Here is a 20619-nt window from a genome sequence, read left to right as displayed (position 1 = left end):
TGCGAAGGAGGAATGTCTTTGTGTGTTTCCGGTGTGGAAGACCATGACTCAACAAATTTGAGTACTGCTACTGCCGGGAGAGGCATAAGAAAAAACAAGCATGAGAGGGCAGGGACCCAGAGTAAGGGTCCATCCCAGTGTTTTAGATGTGGCAAGGTAGAGCACATTAAGAAGGTCTGCCCCTTGAATAATGGGGTCTGAGGGAAGGGAAAAGCCCTGCAGACCAAGGAAGAGTGAGGGAGAGTCGAAGGGTGGAACAGTCTGTGTGTTCCCAGAAGCGTGTCAGTCCTGTCTGCCTGAAGTGAGAGAAACAAGTTGGGACAGTGAACTGTGATTGAGCAGAGAGCGAAATAAAGCCAGAGTTGACTGCTGGGAATGTGACCAAACTGGGAGGATGCCCGAGAATGGCAGGGTTGTATTAGTGTTTGGGAGAAGGGGACGAACACGGAGGCTGCGGTGAAAGTGGACATTGCTGTCATGGCAGCCCCTCTTAGAGCTGCAAAGAGTGCAATACAGCACTGGGAAGAGAGGCTTTTCTGATGGAGAAGGATCAGAAGGAACTTGTTGCCTTGAAGGAGAAGTGGCAGGCCCTACAGAAAAGGGAGCAGTTAGCAGAGGAGCATCAGATGACTCTAGAGGAGAGAGATCGCCCACTCATTCTGCTAGAGAATCTGAGATGTCAGGCCCCACAATCATGTTGTCAGCAACAGTGGAATTGGATGGTGGGGGGAGAGTATTGCTTCAGGTAGGACTTGCCCCGGGGTGGGCAAGGTTCGAAGCCGGGGGAGGTATGTAACAGGGTGGCTCTTCCTTTAAGGGATGGAGGGCTGGCCAACCCTAACTACAGGATGAACCACGCCTGGGAGATACAAAAATGATTGCCCTATAAAGAGTAGCAAGAAGTCACAATAAAGAGTGGGTGCTCAGGCATCAGCCAACACTGTTACAAAGCCTAGGCTCTCCCCTAGGTTTCTACTTGTTTAGCTAATATTGCTACACAGTGCTCTGTCTACACTAGACTTCTAGAATGTGTTAGTTAGCTGACATTTTCTAAATCCCAGTGTAATCAGAGCCTGTGAGTTGGTCTGATGTGGAGGGAGATGTGGGAAGCAGGCAGTAACTTAATAGGTGGTTAGTTAATGGACTGGAATTTAATATAGCTTAAAGGCTAAATCAGGGAGGGGGTGGGGGAAGGTCTGGAGCTTGTGAATGGGTTACGGTTGGAGGAAAAATCTGGGATGGAATCAGCACAGGAGAGAAAGAAAAGTGGAAAGGATAGGTGGGGGGTGGAGGGAAATCACAGCAAATACAATAAGCTAAAGAATAACATAGCTTGTTTTTTAGATGCAAATTGATACAGGGGAGGGAAGAGTAGATGAGATAAATAAATAAGACATGGTTAATGAACCGGCCTGAGGAACTGTATAACCATTATCTTCCATTCCCTCTATTATGTTCTCCTTTGTTATATCCTGTCTTAGGCTTTGCCTAGACTGGGAAAATGTTGTATTAATTAGTGTTCTTGAACACTACTTACCACCTAGTGTAGGCAAAGGCATGGTGTTGAAAAACATATTGGTTATAGTTAACCCACAGGGATGCTCACTGCATGGTGGATGTGTATAGCAATGAGAGAAAAGGAAATGTGTAGCCATCAGCATGGAACAAATGTTGTTGTTATGAAAAATGGCATGAGACCTTTTAATGTCCCTATAGAGTAAAAAAGACCTAAGGCCCTGATTCTGCAAATTTTATCTTTGGATGTGACTATTCATGGGTTTAAAGTTAACCATGTTCCTAAGTGTTTGCAGAATTGGAATCTAATTTGTTAAAGATGCTCTCAAAAACCCCTTTTCACAATACACCACATGGTATTTAATTATCTACTTTCAGCGATATGGTACTGTTTATTGCAACCCCCTTTCTGTTTTATTTAAAGCAATAAAATTGTTTGGCTGTTTCATTATTGTACTGTTTCTTTGGTTTACGGTTTTCCCTCAGTCTGAGCTGAAGTGTTTCAGCCATGATGGTACTTGGGACTCAGTATGTTTTCAGTGTGATTGTTAGCATTTTTGTCTGAAATATGATTTTTTTTTAACCTTACATAAAATTAATGGCTTGTCTATGGTAGGGTAATGAGCACTACAGGGCTCTGAGTTTTTAAGTGCACAAATGTGTTGTGCATTAATTGGTCCATGTAGACCTTGCTGGTGTGCACTAAATGTTCCCCAGTGTGCTTTAATATAGTGCGACCCAACAGTGTTTGCGCAGACCCGTTAATGCACAACACATTAGTGCTCTTTAGAACAGGGGTGGGCAAACTTTTTGGCCCGAGGGCCACATCTGGGTGGGGAAATTGCATGCAGGGCCATGAATGGAGGGCTGGGGGTTGCGGTGCGAGAGGGGGTGTGGTGTGCAGGAAGGGGCTCAGGACAAGGGGTTGGAGTGCAGGAGGGGTGTGGGGTGTGGCAGGGGGCTCAGGGCAGGGGGTTGAGGTGTGGGGTGCAGGAGGAGCTCGGGGTGTGGGCTTCGGCCTGGGGCCGCTTACCTGGAGCAGCTCCGGGGTGGCAGCAGCACGCAGCAAGTCTAAGGCAGGCTCCCTGCCTGCCCTGGCTCTGTGCCGCACCGCTCCCGGAAGCAGCCAGCACCACGTCCCTGCGGCCTGTGGGTGTGGGGGACAGAGTACTCCGTGCACTGCCCTCGCCTGCAGGTATCTTCCCTGAAGCTCCCATTGGCCGTGGTTTCCCATTCCCAGCCAATGGGAGCTGCGGGGGGCAGTGTCTGCAGGCAAGGGCAGCGCGCAGAGCCTTCTGCGCCCCCACCCCAGGGGCCGCAGGGACATGGTGCTGGCCGCTTCCAGGAGCGGCACGAGACCTGCAGCGCCATGGGGGTGGCAATCCTGCAGGCCAGATCTAAAGCCCTGATGGGTGGATCTGGCCCAGGCGCCATAGTTTACCCACCCCTGTTTTAGGGCACATCACCCCACCATGTAGACAAGCCCTAAAATTCTGGTTTAGATCATGAAGAAGCTATAAGATTGTCTGAAACTGCTGTTTTCAGACTTACTGGGCTTTAATTATTACAGAGGTCTCTAAATAGAGGATAACTTACTTAAGTAAATTGGAAATGAAGGCGATTCAAGGGAATTTGAGAAGTAACCTGGTATACAATACCAATAATATTTCTTTATCATCTTTCATTTGTGTATGTCTAATCGCTTTGCACACATAGACCTTGCAACAGCTCTGAGAAGGAGGGAAAAATTCCCTTTTTACAATGTGAAACTAAGGCGCACAAAAGTTAAGTGACTTGCCCAAGGTCAAACAGCAAGCCAGTGGAAGAACTTGAAATAGAGCCTTAAAGTCCTGACTGTTGTACTGCTAGACTATAGTCTCTGAAAAGTTGCTGTGAAAATGATGCCACGTTAAACAATACATCTGCTGCTTGCACGTATTCAATTATATCTGCTCGCTTTAGTGATTGAACATACGTTTACTAGAGCTGGATGTAACAGTTTCATTCAGGGTTCTTAGTTTGCTTGAAGTTTCAGTATGTCAGAATTTGCTTTAGTTTATAATTGGAATGAAACCAAATGTTAATTAAACTTACCATAAACAAGGAAACCTCCCCTCCCCACCCTGCCTAAAAATTTAGTTTCAGAAACACTGAAACATGGTGATCCCAAAATGCAGTATGTTAAATTGACCTTCTTGACGGTTTCACTGCTGCTAAATAGCAATGGTCTTAGCAACTGCCTGGACTCCCAGGGTCTGCAGCTTCGGGCAGCCCTGCTATGGTCTTCCAGGCTACTTGGCAAACTGGACTGCCCCGGAGCCGTAGCCTGTGCCAGGACTTCCATGCTCCCAGCTCCACAGCAGGGTGCCTGGCAGCCCTGATGTGCCCTGGAGCTCAAGCTGGAGCCTGGGCTTTCAGAATTCTAGGCTCCCCACTCTGCAGCAGAAATCCTGGCAGCACTGCCATGGAGCTGGGAGTCTAGCAGCTTGGAGAACTCATGCTCCAGCCAGAACTCTGGGGGCTGGCAGGCTCTCTGCTGCAGAGCTGAAGATCCTGGAACATGAACTCTGGCAGCTTTCCAGTGCGCCATTCAGTTTTGCCTGTGCATTTCCATTGAAGAGAGTGGTTGCACAGGTGTTAGTGAGGGCATAATTAGAACACAGTGGGGTTGCAAAGGTGTAATGAGGACAACATTTGGCCTGCAGTGTCTTTTATTACTGCTGATAATTTATGAGAAGAAAAGAATTGACGCTGATTCTAAGATCTTAGGGGGTGTTTACAGCGCTGGCAGTATGCCATGTCTACATAGTAGCTTTTTAGAGTAGACCTGCACTTTAATGGTATGTGATCTAAAAATATTTAGGAGGTGTCTCAGTCAGACCTTCACTCTATCATGTAACTGCATGTTTCAGAGAGGATTTTATGGAGAGGGAGCTTTGACAGAAAACAGAAGCTTTAGGAAGCTGTTGCTGAGTTGATACAGCAGCAATTTTTCAAAGTTACTTTCTCGGTTGTTAAAATGAAAATAAATGAATTAATCAATAGAAGAGGATTGAATCTGCCCCTCACATCGAGGGGCAGATATAAAGGTTTACATAAAGGATTGTCTGGGCTCCGGCATGAAAATTTTGATTCTCTGTTGCTTTCGTACTCAGCACGCCAGGCGTTACACATTGTCTGCAGTGCACCTGGTCTCTTTGAGGCACATGGCTCAGCAGAACAGGATTGTTTTGTCTCTCACTGATACTTCAGATTCTGTTAGTTGGACCCTGACTGAAATGAAGGGCAGGCAAAAAAGTTATTCCATTTTTCTGTTGAATAACTGATTAACATCAGCCTCCTCCATACAAAGCCACTAGTAGTTGTCTGAGGTGCTCTCAGAAGCACACATACTTACATACTTGCTGGTACTAAGGTCCCAATACAAACAGTCGCATTACATGGGCCAATTTCATCCCTGGTGCAATTCTGTTAACAGTGGAGCTATATTAAGGATGGATTTGAGACCACCCTGGAGGATTTCAGTTCTATAACTTCCCCCTTCCCCTCCAATTTGGAGTCCTGCTTCTATGTATCATGCAATTTAAAGGTAATGTGTACGCATGTTGTTTGGAATAGCGCTTTGAAATTCTCAGCATGGATAAACTGAGAATTGTCCATATGTTGACACTTCTTTGAAATGCCATACTTCAGGGGGAACAGAATGGGTGACGTTTTTGTAGAAACAGCTGACTAGCAGTTGCTTGTTCAAACTGCGAAAAGGAGCTGCAGCATTAGTGGCATATATGTGGGTAATCTGAAGGTCATTTCATTCACATGCCTTTAGTCTGTGATGTCACCTGGTCTGTGCCATGTTGTGAATTGACAATGGCATCATGCGCTAAGGTGATAATACAGGTGAGTGGGGGCTCCCAAGGCAATGACTGGCATGCCCTGACAATGGCTATGTTTATGTGATGAAAGTAATACTCTATAATGCGGTGTACCTTTGCCAAGTGAAAATGTAGATTTTCAAGTAATTGACGTTTAACTTTAAAAACTAAATACTAAGTTCAAAGGGAAAATACTGTTTATCTGCTCTAAGGTTAATTGCAGCATAATTCCAGTGCACCATACACTTTAAAAAAAACAAAAAAACCCACAATTTTTTTCCTGAAAGTTTTGGGAAATAGTTTGTACTGTCCTGCCATGATAGCTCTCTAATGTTGTAATCATTAATGTTCTTCTGATGAAAATGCAGGAAATTTGTATGTGATGAACACAATTAAACGCTGATGCACAATTTGTTTTACTGTGTATTTATTTGCATTACCTCCCTTCTGAATTTGCTGCAGGGCTCTAACGGTAACGTAATGAGTTAAACTGTCATTGCCATTTAAGAGTAACATAATTGCTGTGTTTTGTTTTGATATGGCTCTTTGAATTATTGGAGTTGTTACTGCTTGGGTTTTGCTGTGAATTTGGGGTTTTATAATGCTTCTAATCTTGATCTTTTTCAGAGCACTCTTATTAGGCTTGGCTTGTAATCTGAACCTGAAAGAGGTGTCTTTAGATCTCAGTAGCTGTGAGGTAAGAATTACTCTTTTCCTCAGATACATGGAACCATTTGCTCCTCTTTTGTAGTTAAAAGATATAGAAATGATCCATTCTTTTTATAAAAATGAGCTGCTCTCTATATATTATGTCAACCAAATAGGAGTAAAACTATTAGTAGTAACCGATAGTAGGCTTGTCTGGTAATGCTCGTTGCAAAGATTTTTCTTGACGACGCAGAGCACTGCATTGTTGGAGGCATGGCAGCCTCTGTAAAATGGAGTTGTATTGTAATGTGAGGTGGGCTTTTCTAAACCCCAGGCAGCCTGAGCTGAATGGGCGGGAGCAAGCTGCATATCTTGAAGCTCTTTCTGCAGTCTGACTCTCTTCGCCCCAATTTCTCTTTGAGACTTCCCAGATTCACTCTTAGAAAACTCTGGTTTTCTAGTCCCAATTGGAACCTCTGGTAAGAGATTGTTTAAACATCTCTTTCGCTTTGAGGCATGGTCCAAATGTTCTTTGAATTTTTCCACAATAAATAAATTTAAAAAAGCACCCTTGTTTCTAATAATCCATTGGAAGTTTTAAGCTAGAGTTCACTACTTTGCTTCAGTTCTCTGCCCTTTCTGCAGGCTGGAGCTTGCTGTGTGCCAAGCACTCTTTTGAGGCACTGAGCACTCTATCTCATAGGTAATAGGTAATAATTGGAGATATACCAATCTCCTAGAACTGGAAGGGACCTCGAAAGGTCATCGAGTCCAGCCCCCTGCCTTCACTAGCAGGACCAATTTTTGCCCCAGATCCCTAAGTGGCCTCCTCAAGAATTGAACTCACAACCCTAGGTTTAGCAGGCCAATGCTCAAACCACTGAGCTATCCCTCCTTCCATCCCTCACTCCTAGAACTACTTAGCATGGCTCAGGATCAAGACCCAGTTGCATTCACTGGAAGGTTCCCATGAGTGCTGCATAGGATAAAGATCACTGAAGAAGTTGGGGAAAGGAGGAGAGTCACTCACTCACAACTGTGTGGGCTTTGCAAACAAATATGAGAACAAAAGAGTAGTTTGGTCCTCCTAAGCTTAGCAGTGAAAAACCCAGAGGAAGGGCCCACAGTTTTTTATAAAGGTGACTTGAATGTCCTAGCGGAGGGGCATCCATAGTGGTATGTATGGAGTGCTGTTTGTGTCAGTTTCAAACTAAGCTGTATATCTGCACCTCTGGACCAGATGCATAGTGTCTTGGTAGCATGGGCGTAGTTTGTGGGGAGGTACAGGGGACATTGCCTTCCCAAACTGCAAGCCTCGGGCAGGCATAGAATTTGCCCCTCCCTCCCTCGTCTAATATGTAGTCCTGTTGGGCTGACTGGAGCTGCCCCCACAAATATAGAAGTCAAACTATGCCTATGCTTGGGAGCCAGTATGAAGAAAGGGAATTAATTAGTGGAGATTTGTTGAGAAAAGAGGATGAGAAAAGTTGAGGCTAGTTGACCTGAAAACAAGACCTCATGAGCTGTTTTGGTTTGTTTTCACATGACATGCCTATTCACATTGCATGGTCCCCATCTGTCTGATTGATTTTTTGTGAGCAGTCAGAGCACTGAAATATACAAAAATCCTGCTCTCTGAAGTGCTTCTGGAGAGAAGCACACTGACAGAGCAGAGGTTCAGCTCACTACCCGCACATCCAATAATCAGATAACCCAGAGTCTGGTTTTGGTGGGTCTCCTAAAAGAGAAGTTGGCAGCTCTCATTTGGTGAGAACTGGTGGATTTTTTTCAAGATTTAAATAAAAAAATATTTTTGACATAGCTTAAATTCTGGGCCTGTCAAATCTGGCTCTTCCCGTCTACATAGGAGAGAGCTCAACTTGATGAACACAGTAAAGAGTGGGAATTACATTAGGAGCTTCCTTGATGAGGTAAACTCAACTTATTTTTGAATGCATTTAGTACTTTGCTTTGATCTATTGTATTCTTTTGAAACCATTTTCTTTTAAAGAGCAGTAGTGTGTAAATTGCAAATAAGATAGCTTTCAAGTCAGGAAGAGGGAGGGAGGAAGGAATGGGAGATATAGTTTTGAAGTCCATTTTTTAAAATATGGAGTCCTGGTTTTTTTTGAAGAGCAGTTGACTTTTGTGATTGTAAATTACATACATAATTGCCTGGAGTTCACAGGAAGGAAGATTCAGGCATGGCTTTAAGGACTGGCATTAATGGAGGCAGTTTATTGAATTAGACAGTTTCTGCAGTCAGTAGAGGAGAAAGCTAAACCACCAGGTCCTGGGGGTTGAGGGAAGCCCCTCAGTTGGGGGCCGTGCTATGTTAGACACTGAGCCAAGTGTGATCATGGCATATACCTGTCACCTTGTGAGCCCTCTTCCACATCTTGTGCAGAGAGGTCAGCCCCTTTCTCACCCATGTCTTTCTTAATTAAACTGCCCACGCCTGTTCTGGTGCTGTGGTTCCTGCCCCACTGGAGGAAGAATATACCAGGAGTAATGCGACAGTCAGGAGAAGATGTTCTTGTCTGCCTTTTGGTGGCTTAAATAGGCTTCCTGCTTAGCTTAGTTTGAAGGATTACCTCCCTCAAGACAAACTGAACATAAAACAGCTGTAAAAGAGAAAATCGAGCCAGTCCGTCAACTGACATTTCTCCATACTCCCTTGCCCTGACTTGTCTCCCCATGACTAAACCTCATCCATCCTCTTGCGCTTTTTAAAAAAAGTTATGCTTGCAACAATCTCATCCATAATGTAGGGTAGGAAGCATCGTAACCGGAGCTGGGACTGGCTCACCCTGGCCTGGTTAGACCACTGATTCGCTCTGGGTGAAATCAGCTCAACCTTTGCCCAGCAATAAAGCCTGTGAGCCAGTTTTCCTCCTCTCTCCCAACTCCCGCTCCCGAGAGGGTTTACAATAAGAGGCAGGAAGCCCTGATGCTTCCACCTTTGTCCTTCCCTCTCCCTGCTCATGCAAAGTTGTATCCAGGCTGCAGGGCCAGGGGCCTTAATTCTGCATGGAAAGATAAATTTCTCCTTTCCTCTCCTTTCTCTTTTTATTTGCCTGTACATCTAATTTCTGGTGTACTAACTCCAATCCAGAGCTTGATTGTTTTATATTGCTAATTTTATTATGAAAACTGCAGTTTTATTTTTACCTGCTCAGCACTGATATATTTCACTCTTTTCCCTTCTGCTTCCCTTAGCTTGGTCACTGTGTAAGTACCCTCCATGCCTTACCTTCAGCATATTAACCGTTGAATCAGTAAGCAGCTTTGTTTTCACTCACTGCATACTGGTACATTATAGCTGCTGCTGTGCTTTCTGCTTTTTAATTGCTGAAGAGCTGGTTCTTAATATGTGATGTACTGGTATTTGTCATCTCAGAAGTATGGACACAGGATGTGGGTTTTTATATCCTGTCATGGGTCAAGTTTACATAGAACTGTAAATCTAATCTCTATTTTTGTATACCTGTCTTTTGTGGGAGCGAATAATATAATTTTGAGACTCTGCGACTTTTGGGATCAAATGTTTCTTTACACTTACATTAAGTAGACATCAATATTCTCATATTTGTGTCCCCTAAAGATTGCAAATACACCTCTACCCTGATATAATGCTGTCCTCGGGAGCCAAAAAATCTTACCGTGTTATAGGTGAAACCGTGTTATATTGAACTTGCTTTGATCCATCGGAGTGCGCAGCCCCCCCTGCCCCGGAGCACTGCTTTACCGCGTTATAGCCAAATTCGTGTTATATCGGGTTGCATTATATTGGGGTAGAGATGTATAAAATTGTGGATTCAAACTTAAAAGCTGCCCTTCAAAAATTGTTCCTGTGTGTATTTGAAGCATGCACAGAATTAGCATTTAAGCCCTATTTTGGATGTAATTTTGGTGCAGAGAAATTGTACCATATTATTGATTGATACAGAATCTGATAAGACTTTTTGAATCCAAAAAGGAATTCTGTGAGTATAGAAACTGACAGTCTGTTGAAATGTAGCCAATAAAAAGTGTACTCGGAGAAATGTTTGTTAAAGTTGTACTTTATCTTCTTTATTTAACACGAGTTCAAGTCCGAGCAAAGCCAAATTTATCATACGCCACTAAAATGTCCATATTTTTAAAAAGACAAATTAAATAAAGGCTGAGTCAGTATAATCTGCCAGTTCCACTGGCTTAACAATAATTAACGTGGCAGCTTGTGTAAAAGGGTTGTCTAGTAGGGTGCGAGTCAATGAGCAAATTCCAAAGTGAAGTGGAATGATTCTGGCACGCATACTGCAAGTGTTACAAATGCTATTAGTAAATTAGAGATGGAGTAAAGCTGCACAAATTTTGATCCAGATTTAGATTTTTGAACTCTTCCATTTCCAAGAGGGTTTGGATCCGGGGTTTTCTTTCAGTCCATTTAAAAAAAGAGGGGCTGGGCACAAAATATCCTTCTTGGTTTAGGCATATTTTATATCTAATATTTTAGCTTGGGCCAATCACTGTAATAAAAGTCCAAATTGGGGCATTAAGCTCTTTGTCCACCGACGAGAAAGCTACAACCTTTCTTAAAAATTGCTAGAACTGAAAAATATTGCTGCAAAATATTAGTGAATCTGGATTAGAGCTGGGTTAAAGGACATTTTTGCTTAGAGAATATTCACAAAAATCTGCCGACTTGATTCAGGATATTTGGTCAAATCTACAAATGAGGTGAAATGTTGTCCCTTTTTATGTATAGCAATATAACAGTGACACTGTTTCTTCCCTCCCCCCCAAAAAGGGTGAAATGGCAGCTTTATGCTTATAAATCCTGTCTTTTGGTTTCATGAAAACCAGAAAATAGTTTGGAGTGGAAAATGTTTTGAAAATATGAAATACTGTATCATTGCTGTCTTTTTTTTTTTTTTTTTTTTTTTAGTGGTCCCACTCTGGGTGATGTTTATGTAGGGAAGATGTGATTGTTTTGCGTTAATAAGAAATATGAAAAGGTTTTTCCTTCCCTGAAAACATTACTTGAATATGCAATTCATAGAAATGGTCAAGAGTTAATAACCTTTTAAAGTCTGTGGTTTTAATAATTTGTATCCCTGATATTGTATTTCCCTTTGAAGCCTTTTTCAGACATTTCACTGAATCTTGAAACTGTATTTTAATATGCTGCAATAATTTAGATTAATAATACAGTACTCTAAACCACACAAGTAATCCTTTCTGTCTTAATGTTTTTCCTCATCTCCATTTTGAAGGAAAAGCTCATCTTCTAATCCTAGCTGTTATGATTGTATTACATATTACAGCTGTTATAAAGTTTTTTTAAAAAGTCATGATTGGTCAAAAACACCAAACCCCTGTTGATCCTTGACTTGTTGCTCCTTATCACCAACTCCCTTCTCTCTGCTGCACAGAGCACCTTGCTTTGGTACTTAGAGGTAGCAGAAGGCTCTTTCTGTAAAACTTTGTCTCTGGAATTCGAGGATGGAAAGGAATGCATAATATCTTTGGCTTTGACGTTGATTGATATCCATTCTTCCCACTAGGAACTTAAAAGCACTCAAACATCTTCACAATAAGGCAAGCAGCAAAACCCCGCAGTTTCTGCCAGCTTGAAGGATGAAAGGGGGTTTGTCAGTACCATTAAAACCCATCCCTGGTTAAGCTTCTGTCCAATACATTTTACCAGAAAAAAAGAGATAATTTTACTCTTTTATTATATGCATATCACGAGAGATTAGCGTAGAGATGATTTCTGTGTAGGCTGTAGCATTAATGTCAACAAGTTATAATGTTGCTGCTATTTTTGCTCTGTGTGGTACCATTTTATATTTACAAAACTCCTGTTGCTATTTTCTGTGTTATCAAAATACCTTAATTAGTTGCAGATGTTTTGTCTTTCTCTAGTTGAGATCTGGAGGTGCACAAGTTCTGGAAGGGTGCATAGCAGAAATACACAATATCACCAGCCTAGACATTTCAGACAATGGTAAGTACATGTAAAAGGGGTGAAAGATAATGCATTTCCTCAAGCTGATTAAGAAAGGTGATTTAAATCATTTTATCCCATGATGTAATAATGTTTATGTACCGTAGGGCTTTGTGTGGGTTTTTTCAATATCGCAACAGGTTTTATTAACAATGGCATCAAAGTGAGTCCTGGGCTTTGTTTAAGCTTATGATAGCTGAATCTGAAAGTTATCCAGTGCCTAGTAAGTTTCATCAGCTGAAACGTTACCTTTATCAATATCGTAGGCAGACTGCAGCATATTCATTTTCTCACCCAAGAACAGAATGAAATGCAGGGCCACCCAGAGGGGGTGGGCAAGTGGGGCAATTTGCCCCGGGCCCCGCAGGGGCGCCCACGAGAGTTTTTTGGGGCCCCTGGAGTAGGGTCCTTCACTCACTCCGGGGGCCCCGGAAAACTCTCGCGGGGGCTTCGGCAGCAATTCAGCGGCGGAGGCCCCCCTTCGCGGGTCTTCGGGGCACTTCGGCGGCGGGTCCCGGAGCGGAAGGACCCCCCGCCGCCAAATTACCGCCGAAGCGGGGGCCCCCTGCCGTTGAAGACCCCAGACCCCCTGAATCCTCTGGGCGGCCCTGATGAAATGCAGCCTGTTTTAGCCAATGGGGGCAGTGGGAAGCTTTGGTCTGGTACAGTGAACTGCGGCCAGTGGGAGCCGCGGTCCGCCGAACCTGCCGACACTGCAGGTAAACAAACTGGCCCGGCCCGCCAGGGTGCTTACCCTGGCGAGCCGCTTGCCAGAGGTTGCCGACCCCTGGTTTATTCACAAGCTTCTTATATTAGCCTCTTTGTATCTGGAGGCTGCAAGAGCACGTTGGTACATATAACTGTTGAGGCTGGCAATGTAGCATGTTCCTCTAATTCTCAAAGCCAAGGAACAGAAAAGACCTCCATTGCTTAACAAAGAGAAGAATGTTTGTCCTCGTCTTCCCTGGTGGACTGAGGTTTAGGGATTAAATCCTCGTCCTCTTTTTCTGCTGTGTATGCAGTTGCTGATTAGCAGAGAGCTTTTAAATGGTTTGATCACAAATAATAGGGTTGCCTTGTGGAACGATGGAAAATGAAAGGAGACCAAAAGATTTAAAAATAAAAGAATTTAAAATAAGTGTCCCAGAGTCATTTAAATTGGCGTGTTGGTGTAAAGTCATTCACATGAATGTGGGTTTGTTGATTCAACCCCGTCTAGCAAATGGAGTGTGTTTGTAATTCTGCATTTAATCTGATTCCTCACAGGCCTAGAATCTGATCTCTCGACACTTGTAATCTGGCTTAGTAAAAATCGATCAATAAAACACTTGGCGTTAGGCAAAAACTTTAACAACATGAAATCCAAGTAAGGTTTTTATAATTTTTTTTATAAATACTAGCAAAATTGATAGCAAAAAGCTGCTGATTTAATTGTCTCCATCACTTTTTGCCCTGCAGAAATCTTACTCCTGTACTTGATAATTTAGTACAGATGATTCAAGATGAGGATTCAGTGAGTACCTTTTACCTTACTGTAATAATGCATATTTATGTAGCATCATCCTTGCAGTTTACCCCTGGTTTACTACTGTGAATTTATGTGCTGCCTGTTACTTTGACGTTATAAAAAAACATTGTTAGTTCTGATATTTGTTTTGTTAAATAAGAAATTAGCTTTAAATTGTAATTGGGATTACATATAACTAAAGGGAGATCTGTTTTTCACATAGTGCATGCTCAAAACTCTCTTTATACAGTAATAGGAAATGCACATTGGAAGAATAATTTATTCCAAAATGTTTGAAGTTCTTAACCTAGTTTTCTTTGTCACACAGTCCTATCGGCACAGATTTTAGACATTTTCATTTCTCAATAGATGATTGAAACCCTAGGGCTTTTTTGGGGGACGGGATGGGGAGGGGTAACACTTGCAGAATACAGAATGGGTATTTCCTCATACTGTTCTTGATGATGACATTTTTGCTCAATAGCAAACAGAATTGCTGCATCTGCCCACCAAAATCTCTTTCATTGAAGAAAACTAGAAGAAATTAAAGCAAGCTTTTTCTTTATAGTTTTTATTATTCTTCACATTGTTGGGAAACACCATTCTCTCAGTACAGTACTTCGGTGGGTAATTTTAATGTGTCTTTGCATTGAGTGCTCCATTGGCATCCTGTCCTACAGTGTTCCTTTCCAACCCTTCCCCCAATTCCAAAGCAACCTTTGTTGGCTGGACTGTGCTCCCCTGTTGCCGTACGCAGTTGTACCTGGGTTGGCCAGAAGGGGTTTCTTGGGGATGCTGACCTCTCTCTGCTCTGCTCCATATAGGTTTTTGTAGCATGTTTATCACCTTCAGTCCCTTCTCTTCTCTGTCACCCTCAGATTACAGGTATGCTCTGCTTTCTCCATCCTCCAAAAATAACTGATTCTTGACTCCAGGTACTGGCCCACCTCCTTTATTCCCATTTCTATTTCGTCTCCTTTTGGACTACTCCAATCTGGCATCTGTCTTCTCCACTCCACTGAAACTGCTTTTTTGCCAAGGTTTCTAATGACTGATTATTTCCCGGCCAGATCTTAGGACCCTCTACTCCATCCTCATCCTTCTTGACCTCTCAGCTGCTCCTCCCACTCCCTCTATTCATATGGGTAACACAGGGTTCTGTCCTAGGCCCCCGCCTCCTCTCCCTTACTGTGGGTAATTGAATCTCTTCACGCTGCTTCCACTGCCCATATCTATACAAATTTACTTCTCCATTCCCACCCCGCCTCCCTCCCTCTAACCCTGTGGCTCATCCTCTATTTCTAACATCTCTTTCCAGATATTTGCCATCAGCTCACACTTAACATGGCCAAAAATAAACTCATGATCTTTCCTCTGAAACCATATCCACTCCCCCATTCTCTGTTGCAGGTGAGCATAACACCATCTTCCCTGTCACTGAGGCCCATAACCTGGGGTTCATCTTCAACGCTTTTTTTCCCCCTCACTGTGCACATCTACATGGTGTCCAAATCTAAGGTCTTTGTTATGTCCATCTGGTCTAATTATGTGGCTCTTCTGGCCATATTATCTGATCACACGACTGAAACTCTCATTCTAGCCCTCATCATCTCCTGCCTTGATTGTTATAGCCTTCTCCTCTCTGCCTACCCTGGCTCCTGTACTGTATTCTCCATTTCATGCATGATGCAGAGACTAAGGGTATGTCTACACTACCCGCCAGATCGGCAGGCAGCAATCGATCCAGCGGGAGTCGATTTATTGCATGTAGTCTGCATGTATTCACGTAGCTGAAGTTGCATAACTTAGATTGATCCCACCCCACCCCCCAGTGTAGACCAGGCATAACACTTCTTGAATCCCTGTGCTGACTCACTCTCCTCCTCAGCATCAACTCCAAGATCCTTGTCCTCATTTTTAAGGCCCTGTATAACTGCTCCTCCCCTTCCTACTTATCTGACTTCATCTGACAGCCATCTTCAGGCTTTCTTCCATGTCTCTCCTGAACTGCTACACAACATGCCCTCACCCTCTCTTAAGTCCAGAGCAGTCCCTAGCGGGATGCGGAGCCTGGGACAAATCAGCCCCCGCCATAGGTGTGGGAACTACGGATGCTGCAACACCCCTGGGCTCCCTACCCCGCATGCCCAGGGTCTTGGGTGCTGCCCTGCGCGTCCGGGGTCTCAGCTGCCAGCCAATCACACTGGCCCGGGGAGGAGGCCCTAAAGCGCAGGGTCCAGAGTAGTCGCACGATTCGCTGTACCCAAGGGACGGCTCTGCTTAAGTCACTTCCTGCCTTCAAACACCCTTTTCCAGTGACAAAGGAAATGAGCCAATGAAGTCATTTTTTTAGACATTTGAAAAAATGCCACCTCTTCTTTGTGCTGTGCACTAATCTTCACTGCAGAACCATATGATCTTATTTCTGTAATCCTGTGTCTACTCCCCCCAATCCCGCCCTACTGTTTTATTATCTCTCTCTTTGCATCATTTTTGTAAATTTCTCAGGACAGGGATCTTATTATTAATCTGCATTATGAGGTGCCTGGTATATTCATGGGTGCCAAAAACAATAATAAAAATGTCTTCTAGCATCTGAAGGATCTAGCTCATAAACCCAAACTCTGTTGTCCTGTGTGTGAATGTGTTGTTTCAGATAGACTCTAAGAATGACTCTCCGTCCATGCTGAGGTACTTCTGAAATGGAGGCATCTTCACTTTCACACACTTACCAATATTGTAAAATGATCCTCTCATTTTCAGCTCTTTTTATTTTTCTTAATCATAACTGTTAATCTTTTTCAACCATTAGTTAAGTATCTGCTGTTTTGTAGTTCCTGGTGTTAAGAACACTGAGAGGAGAGTTTATAATCTGAAAGAACCCCTTGCAAAATAATTCTTCAGATATTTATACATACTTTAAACAGAGGTATTGCTGTGTTGAAATATAGAGAGCATGTTACTTAGTTGTGTAGTGTTTTAAAGGCTCAGTTGTTTTCATACCATTGATAGAAAAGCAGGAGACGAATTGTTGTTTTTTCCTCCTCTGCTGAATGAATAATGAATGAAATGCTTTAAATGATTGGTATAATGACTGTAGAAATGCAACCAGCCACTAGCATTTTTCTATACCATTTTTTAAAAAAACAACAAAATGCCAGGTGTTAAAGATGCATGAGAATACAATACATGAATTGTACATTTTTAAAAAATCTATAAATAGATGTTGTACTGCGCAGGCTATAAAAACTTTTATTTCCTACCACCGCAGTATGATTTCAGAGGCTGTATAATTATCATACTTTGTTCCTTCCCGCTGCAGAAAAATGGATGCTGCACTGCTGGCTAAACATTACTCAAACTGATGATTGAACCTCCTGTGAGGGGCTGAATGCCCTCCGTTCTGGTGTCAGTGGCAGTGAAGGGTGCTCAGCCCTTCACAGGAGATTCTCGGCACCTTGCAGGATTGGGTCCTTTGTGTTTTTTAAAGCATTTGTATTCTTAGATTAAATAAATTGAATTTGATAATTAACCTTCCAAGTGTACCTAGCAAGTGTGTGGCAGTACCAAATGTAATATGGTCTCTAATTACATTCTTTACTATAAGAAATGTTTTTCCCCCATTCCCTCCCTGAATAAGATCAATTTAAAAGATGTTTAATGTAGCAGTTCAGCATCCATTTCCTGCAGCAGGAAAGAAGAAAGTATGTGTTTCATATCAAGCTCCCAATATGCATCTGAAATCATAGGGGGGTGCTGGGGAATAAAAGTTTTTATGGTCTGTGCAGAATCACATCTATTTATATAGGATTTTTAAAAAAAGAAATATTCAATTCAGATATTGCATTCTCATGCATATTTAACACCTGATCTCTCTCTCTCTCTTTTTTTTTTTTTTTTGGATTGTGTAGAGTAATGTTTACTCCTGGTTGAATTTCTGCACTCATGATATCAAATCACTTAAAGCATTTCACTCATTACTCATTCAGTAGTGGCAGGGAGAGACACAAAAAAACCAATTAGTAATTCACCTACTTCTCTATCAATAGTGTGAAAATGAAAGAGTTTAAATGCATCACACACTGTAAATAACATGCTGTCTATATTTGTAACATGGCTATACCGTATGTATAAATAGCTGAAGAATTATGTTGCAGGGGATTGTTTCAGACTATAAACTCTCCCTTCAGTGTTTAAATAGAGGTAGGCAGGAAACAGTTCTCCCATCTTGTGAGGATTTTGAAAAAATTTCCAATCCCAAATTATGGCAAAAATGTTGAAAATTTTCATCAGGCAAAAATCCCCAGCCCCCCACCTTCAAAAAAGGGGAGATTGGGTCAATTGTTTTGATTCTTGACCTTTTTTAAAGCTATAAATTAACTTAAATTTCTAAACAAATAGTTGTTTCAGCCTGAAAACCTGAAATTTTTCATTTCAGAAATGTCAAAAAGGCATTTAAAAAAAAAAAAAAAAAGGCGAAACAGGAAATTTGTCAAAGCCGACCCTTTCCAGTGAACAGTTTTGTTCAGTGAATTGGCATTTTCCAATGTGAGACGTTTTGTAAAAAATAATTCCCAACATGCTCTAGTTCTGACTGCATAGCCTAAGTAAACATCAGGCTCTTCAGAGCAACTGATGAGCTCCCTAACTAAATGCTGAAAAATTTGAATACGTTGATAATTGTTTAAGAAAATAAAATACCAGAAAGCATAACTGCCCTCTCAACTTGTGAAAATGAAGCAGCCTCAGCTTCAGAGGTGGGCCATTATGAATGGGTTTGTTCCTGCAAGCCTTGTTGGAATCACTCATTCCCACACAGGGCATCAGTTCGGGTTATGAGCTTCATTCCTCAGCCAGCGGGAGACACAAGTATTATTATTATTATTAATTACTTTATGGCACTCGAGTATATCAGATTGCTCATAATGCAGATAAAAGACAAGAACCCCATCATGAAGAGCTAGCTGGCAAACTAATCAACTTCAGACATGAAGCAATGTGGGGCTAGCATGACTGTCAGGAGTAGCTGCAGGTGGAGAGACAGGGTAACAGAAATAAGGTCACACAGCTACTCACTCAAGGCTATTGGCTAGCATGAAGAAATAAAGGCATTTTTATACTCGATGTTTAAATGTCCTGGTTGCCTCATTTCTTGTCACTATCTCAGGGGAAGGGATTCAAATGAGAAAGCGATGTTCGAGTGTATCAGCGCAGGGCGGGCATTCTATGCATTGAGAGTTTGGCAAGGAAGAAAGCGTAGAAACAGTTATAGTAAGAGTAGAGAAGTGGTTTATTCACGTTGACATCACTGAGGTGGAAGGAGGGCAGTGCCATTCAAAAAAGGTTGGAGTTTTGTAGGACTTTGAAAGTAAGGACAAGAAGCTTGAAGTTGATGCCGTTGAGAAGGGGAACAAAGGGAACATGTGAAGAAGGATGACATGGTCTGACCAGTTGGAGTTGAGAGTGCTCATTACTAGGGCCCTACCAAATTCACACCCATGAAAAACACGTCACAGACCATGAAATCTGGTCTTTTGTGTGCTTTTACCCTATACTATACAGATTTCATGGGGGAGACCAGCATTTCTCAAATTGGAGTTCCTGACCCAAAAGGGAGTTGCAGGGGCGTCACAAGGTTATTTTAGGGGGGTCGCGGTATTGCCACCCTCACTTCTGTGCTGACTTCAGAGCAGAGTGGCCTGGAGAGCAGCAGCTATTGGCTGGGCATCCAGCTCTGAAGGCAACACCCCACCAGCGGCAGCACAGAAGTAAGGGTGGCAATACCATACCATGGCATCTTACATCTGCACTGCTGTTAGCAATGGCTCTGCCTTCAGAGCTGGATTCCCGGCCAGCAGCCACGACTCTCCAGCTGCCCAGCTCTGAAGGCAGTGCCGCGATCAGCAGCAGTGCAGAAGTAAGGGTAGGAGTACCACATACCCCTCCCCCTACAATAACCTTGTGACCCTCCCCCACCAAATCCTTTTTGGGTCAGAACCCCTATAATTACAACAACATGAAATTTCAGATTTAAATAGCTGAAATCGTGACATTTAAGATTTTTAAAAAATCCTATGACCACGAAATTCACCAAAATGGACCATGAATTTGGTAGGGCCCTTCTTATTACCTTCCAGGAGACATTCAGCGTTGTGCAGGGTCAGGCTCCAAAATGGTTGTAATGTATAATAATTTTTCCCCTATTCTGAAAAATGTATAATTCAAACACTACCAAGTCTAATTTATATGTTAAATCACTAGAGTTATGACTATTCTAGCCAGACTAGCAATTTTTTAGTAATCCAAGGATGCTGTGATGGTATTAATTTCATTTAATGGGAGGTAAATGTCTCCAGGCTTATACTGGGAAAAGTTCAAGCGTGCATTTTTATGTTCACAAAGGTTATTTTTCTAATTATAAAATTAAACAAATGCAGCTTACAAGTCCTAAGCAAAGTTTAAAAGGAAAATAACTTTTCAAGACAAGAAAACTGCTGGGCTAATCAATCACTGTTCAGAAATGGTCCATTTACTATACAACGAGCTCCACAACAGTTGAATTTTCTCCTTTTAAGAATAATTAAAGTTGTACGTAGTGATGATCCCCTGCATTTTACGTTTCTGTTTTACTTGGTGGCAGTGGGGTAGCTTAAGCAAGTACTGCTGTACTGATTAGTGTGTTCATGTGTCCTTTTTTTCTGCTGTGACTGTGTCACAGAAGCACTTAGTGCCTCAATTAAACGTGTGCATCCAGTCCCAGTAGCATTCCAATGTGAAGCTAATATTTTTCTGACTGCATAAGGGAATAGAACAGGGAAGCACTAAGAGAATTAACAGTTATTTGATAGCTGTCATTTATAATTATCAGTGCATTGCTATGTCAGTGTTAGGCTCTTTAATTTTAAACTCCCTATGCCTCCAAATCCTTATACATTCTCTCTTTGTAAACATACATCTCAATGCAACATGCTTTTTGGTTATAATTTGTTGTTACTTGTCATACAGTAGTGACAAGGGGCCTGGGCCACGTAGTGGTAGGTACTGTACAAGCATTTTGGTCTCTAAAAGGGGTATTCACTTTTTGA

At 42.4% G+C, this 20619-nt stretch overlaps 1 protein-coding gene across 4 annotated transcripts in view; it reads left to right on the top strand.

Annotated features, from left to right (window-relative positions):
- CARMIL1 (capping protein regulator and myosin 1 linker 1) overlaps nucleotides 1–20619 on the top strand; it is a 262324-nt gene that overhangs the window by 156952 nt on the left and 84753 nt on the right. For all 4 annotated transcript variants that reach the window (XM_045005542.1, XM_045005539.1, XM_045005540.1 and 1 more), the window contains 4 exons: nucleotides 6015–6084; nucleotides 11946–12027; nucleotides 13294–13393; nucleotides 13486–13540. In XM_045005542.1, coding sequence (XP_044861477.1) covers nucleotides 6015–6084; nucleotides 11946–12027; nucleotides 13294–13393; nucleotides 13486–13540 — 307 coding nt within the window. The remainder of the gene's footprint in view (nucleotides 1–6014; nucleotides 6085–11945; nucleotides 12028–13293; nucleotides 13394–13485; nucleotides 13541–20619) is intronic.

The sequence above is a fragment of the Mauremys mutica genome, chromosome 2 (genome assembly GCF_020497125.1).
Source record: "Mauremys mutica isolate MM-2020 ecotype Southern chromosome 2, ASM2049712v1, whole genome shotgun sequence".
NCBI classification, from domain to species: domain Eukaryota; kingdom Metazoa; phylum Chordata; order Testudines; family Geoemydidae; genus Mauremys; species Mauremys mutica.
Note: the sequence above shows the minus strand (reverse complement) of the source record. Positions and strands in the feature narration are given on the sequence as shown.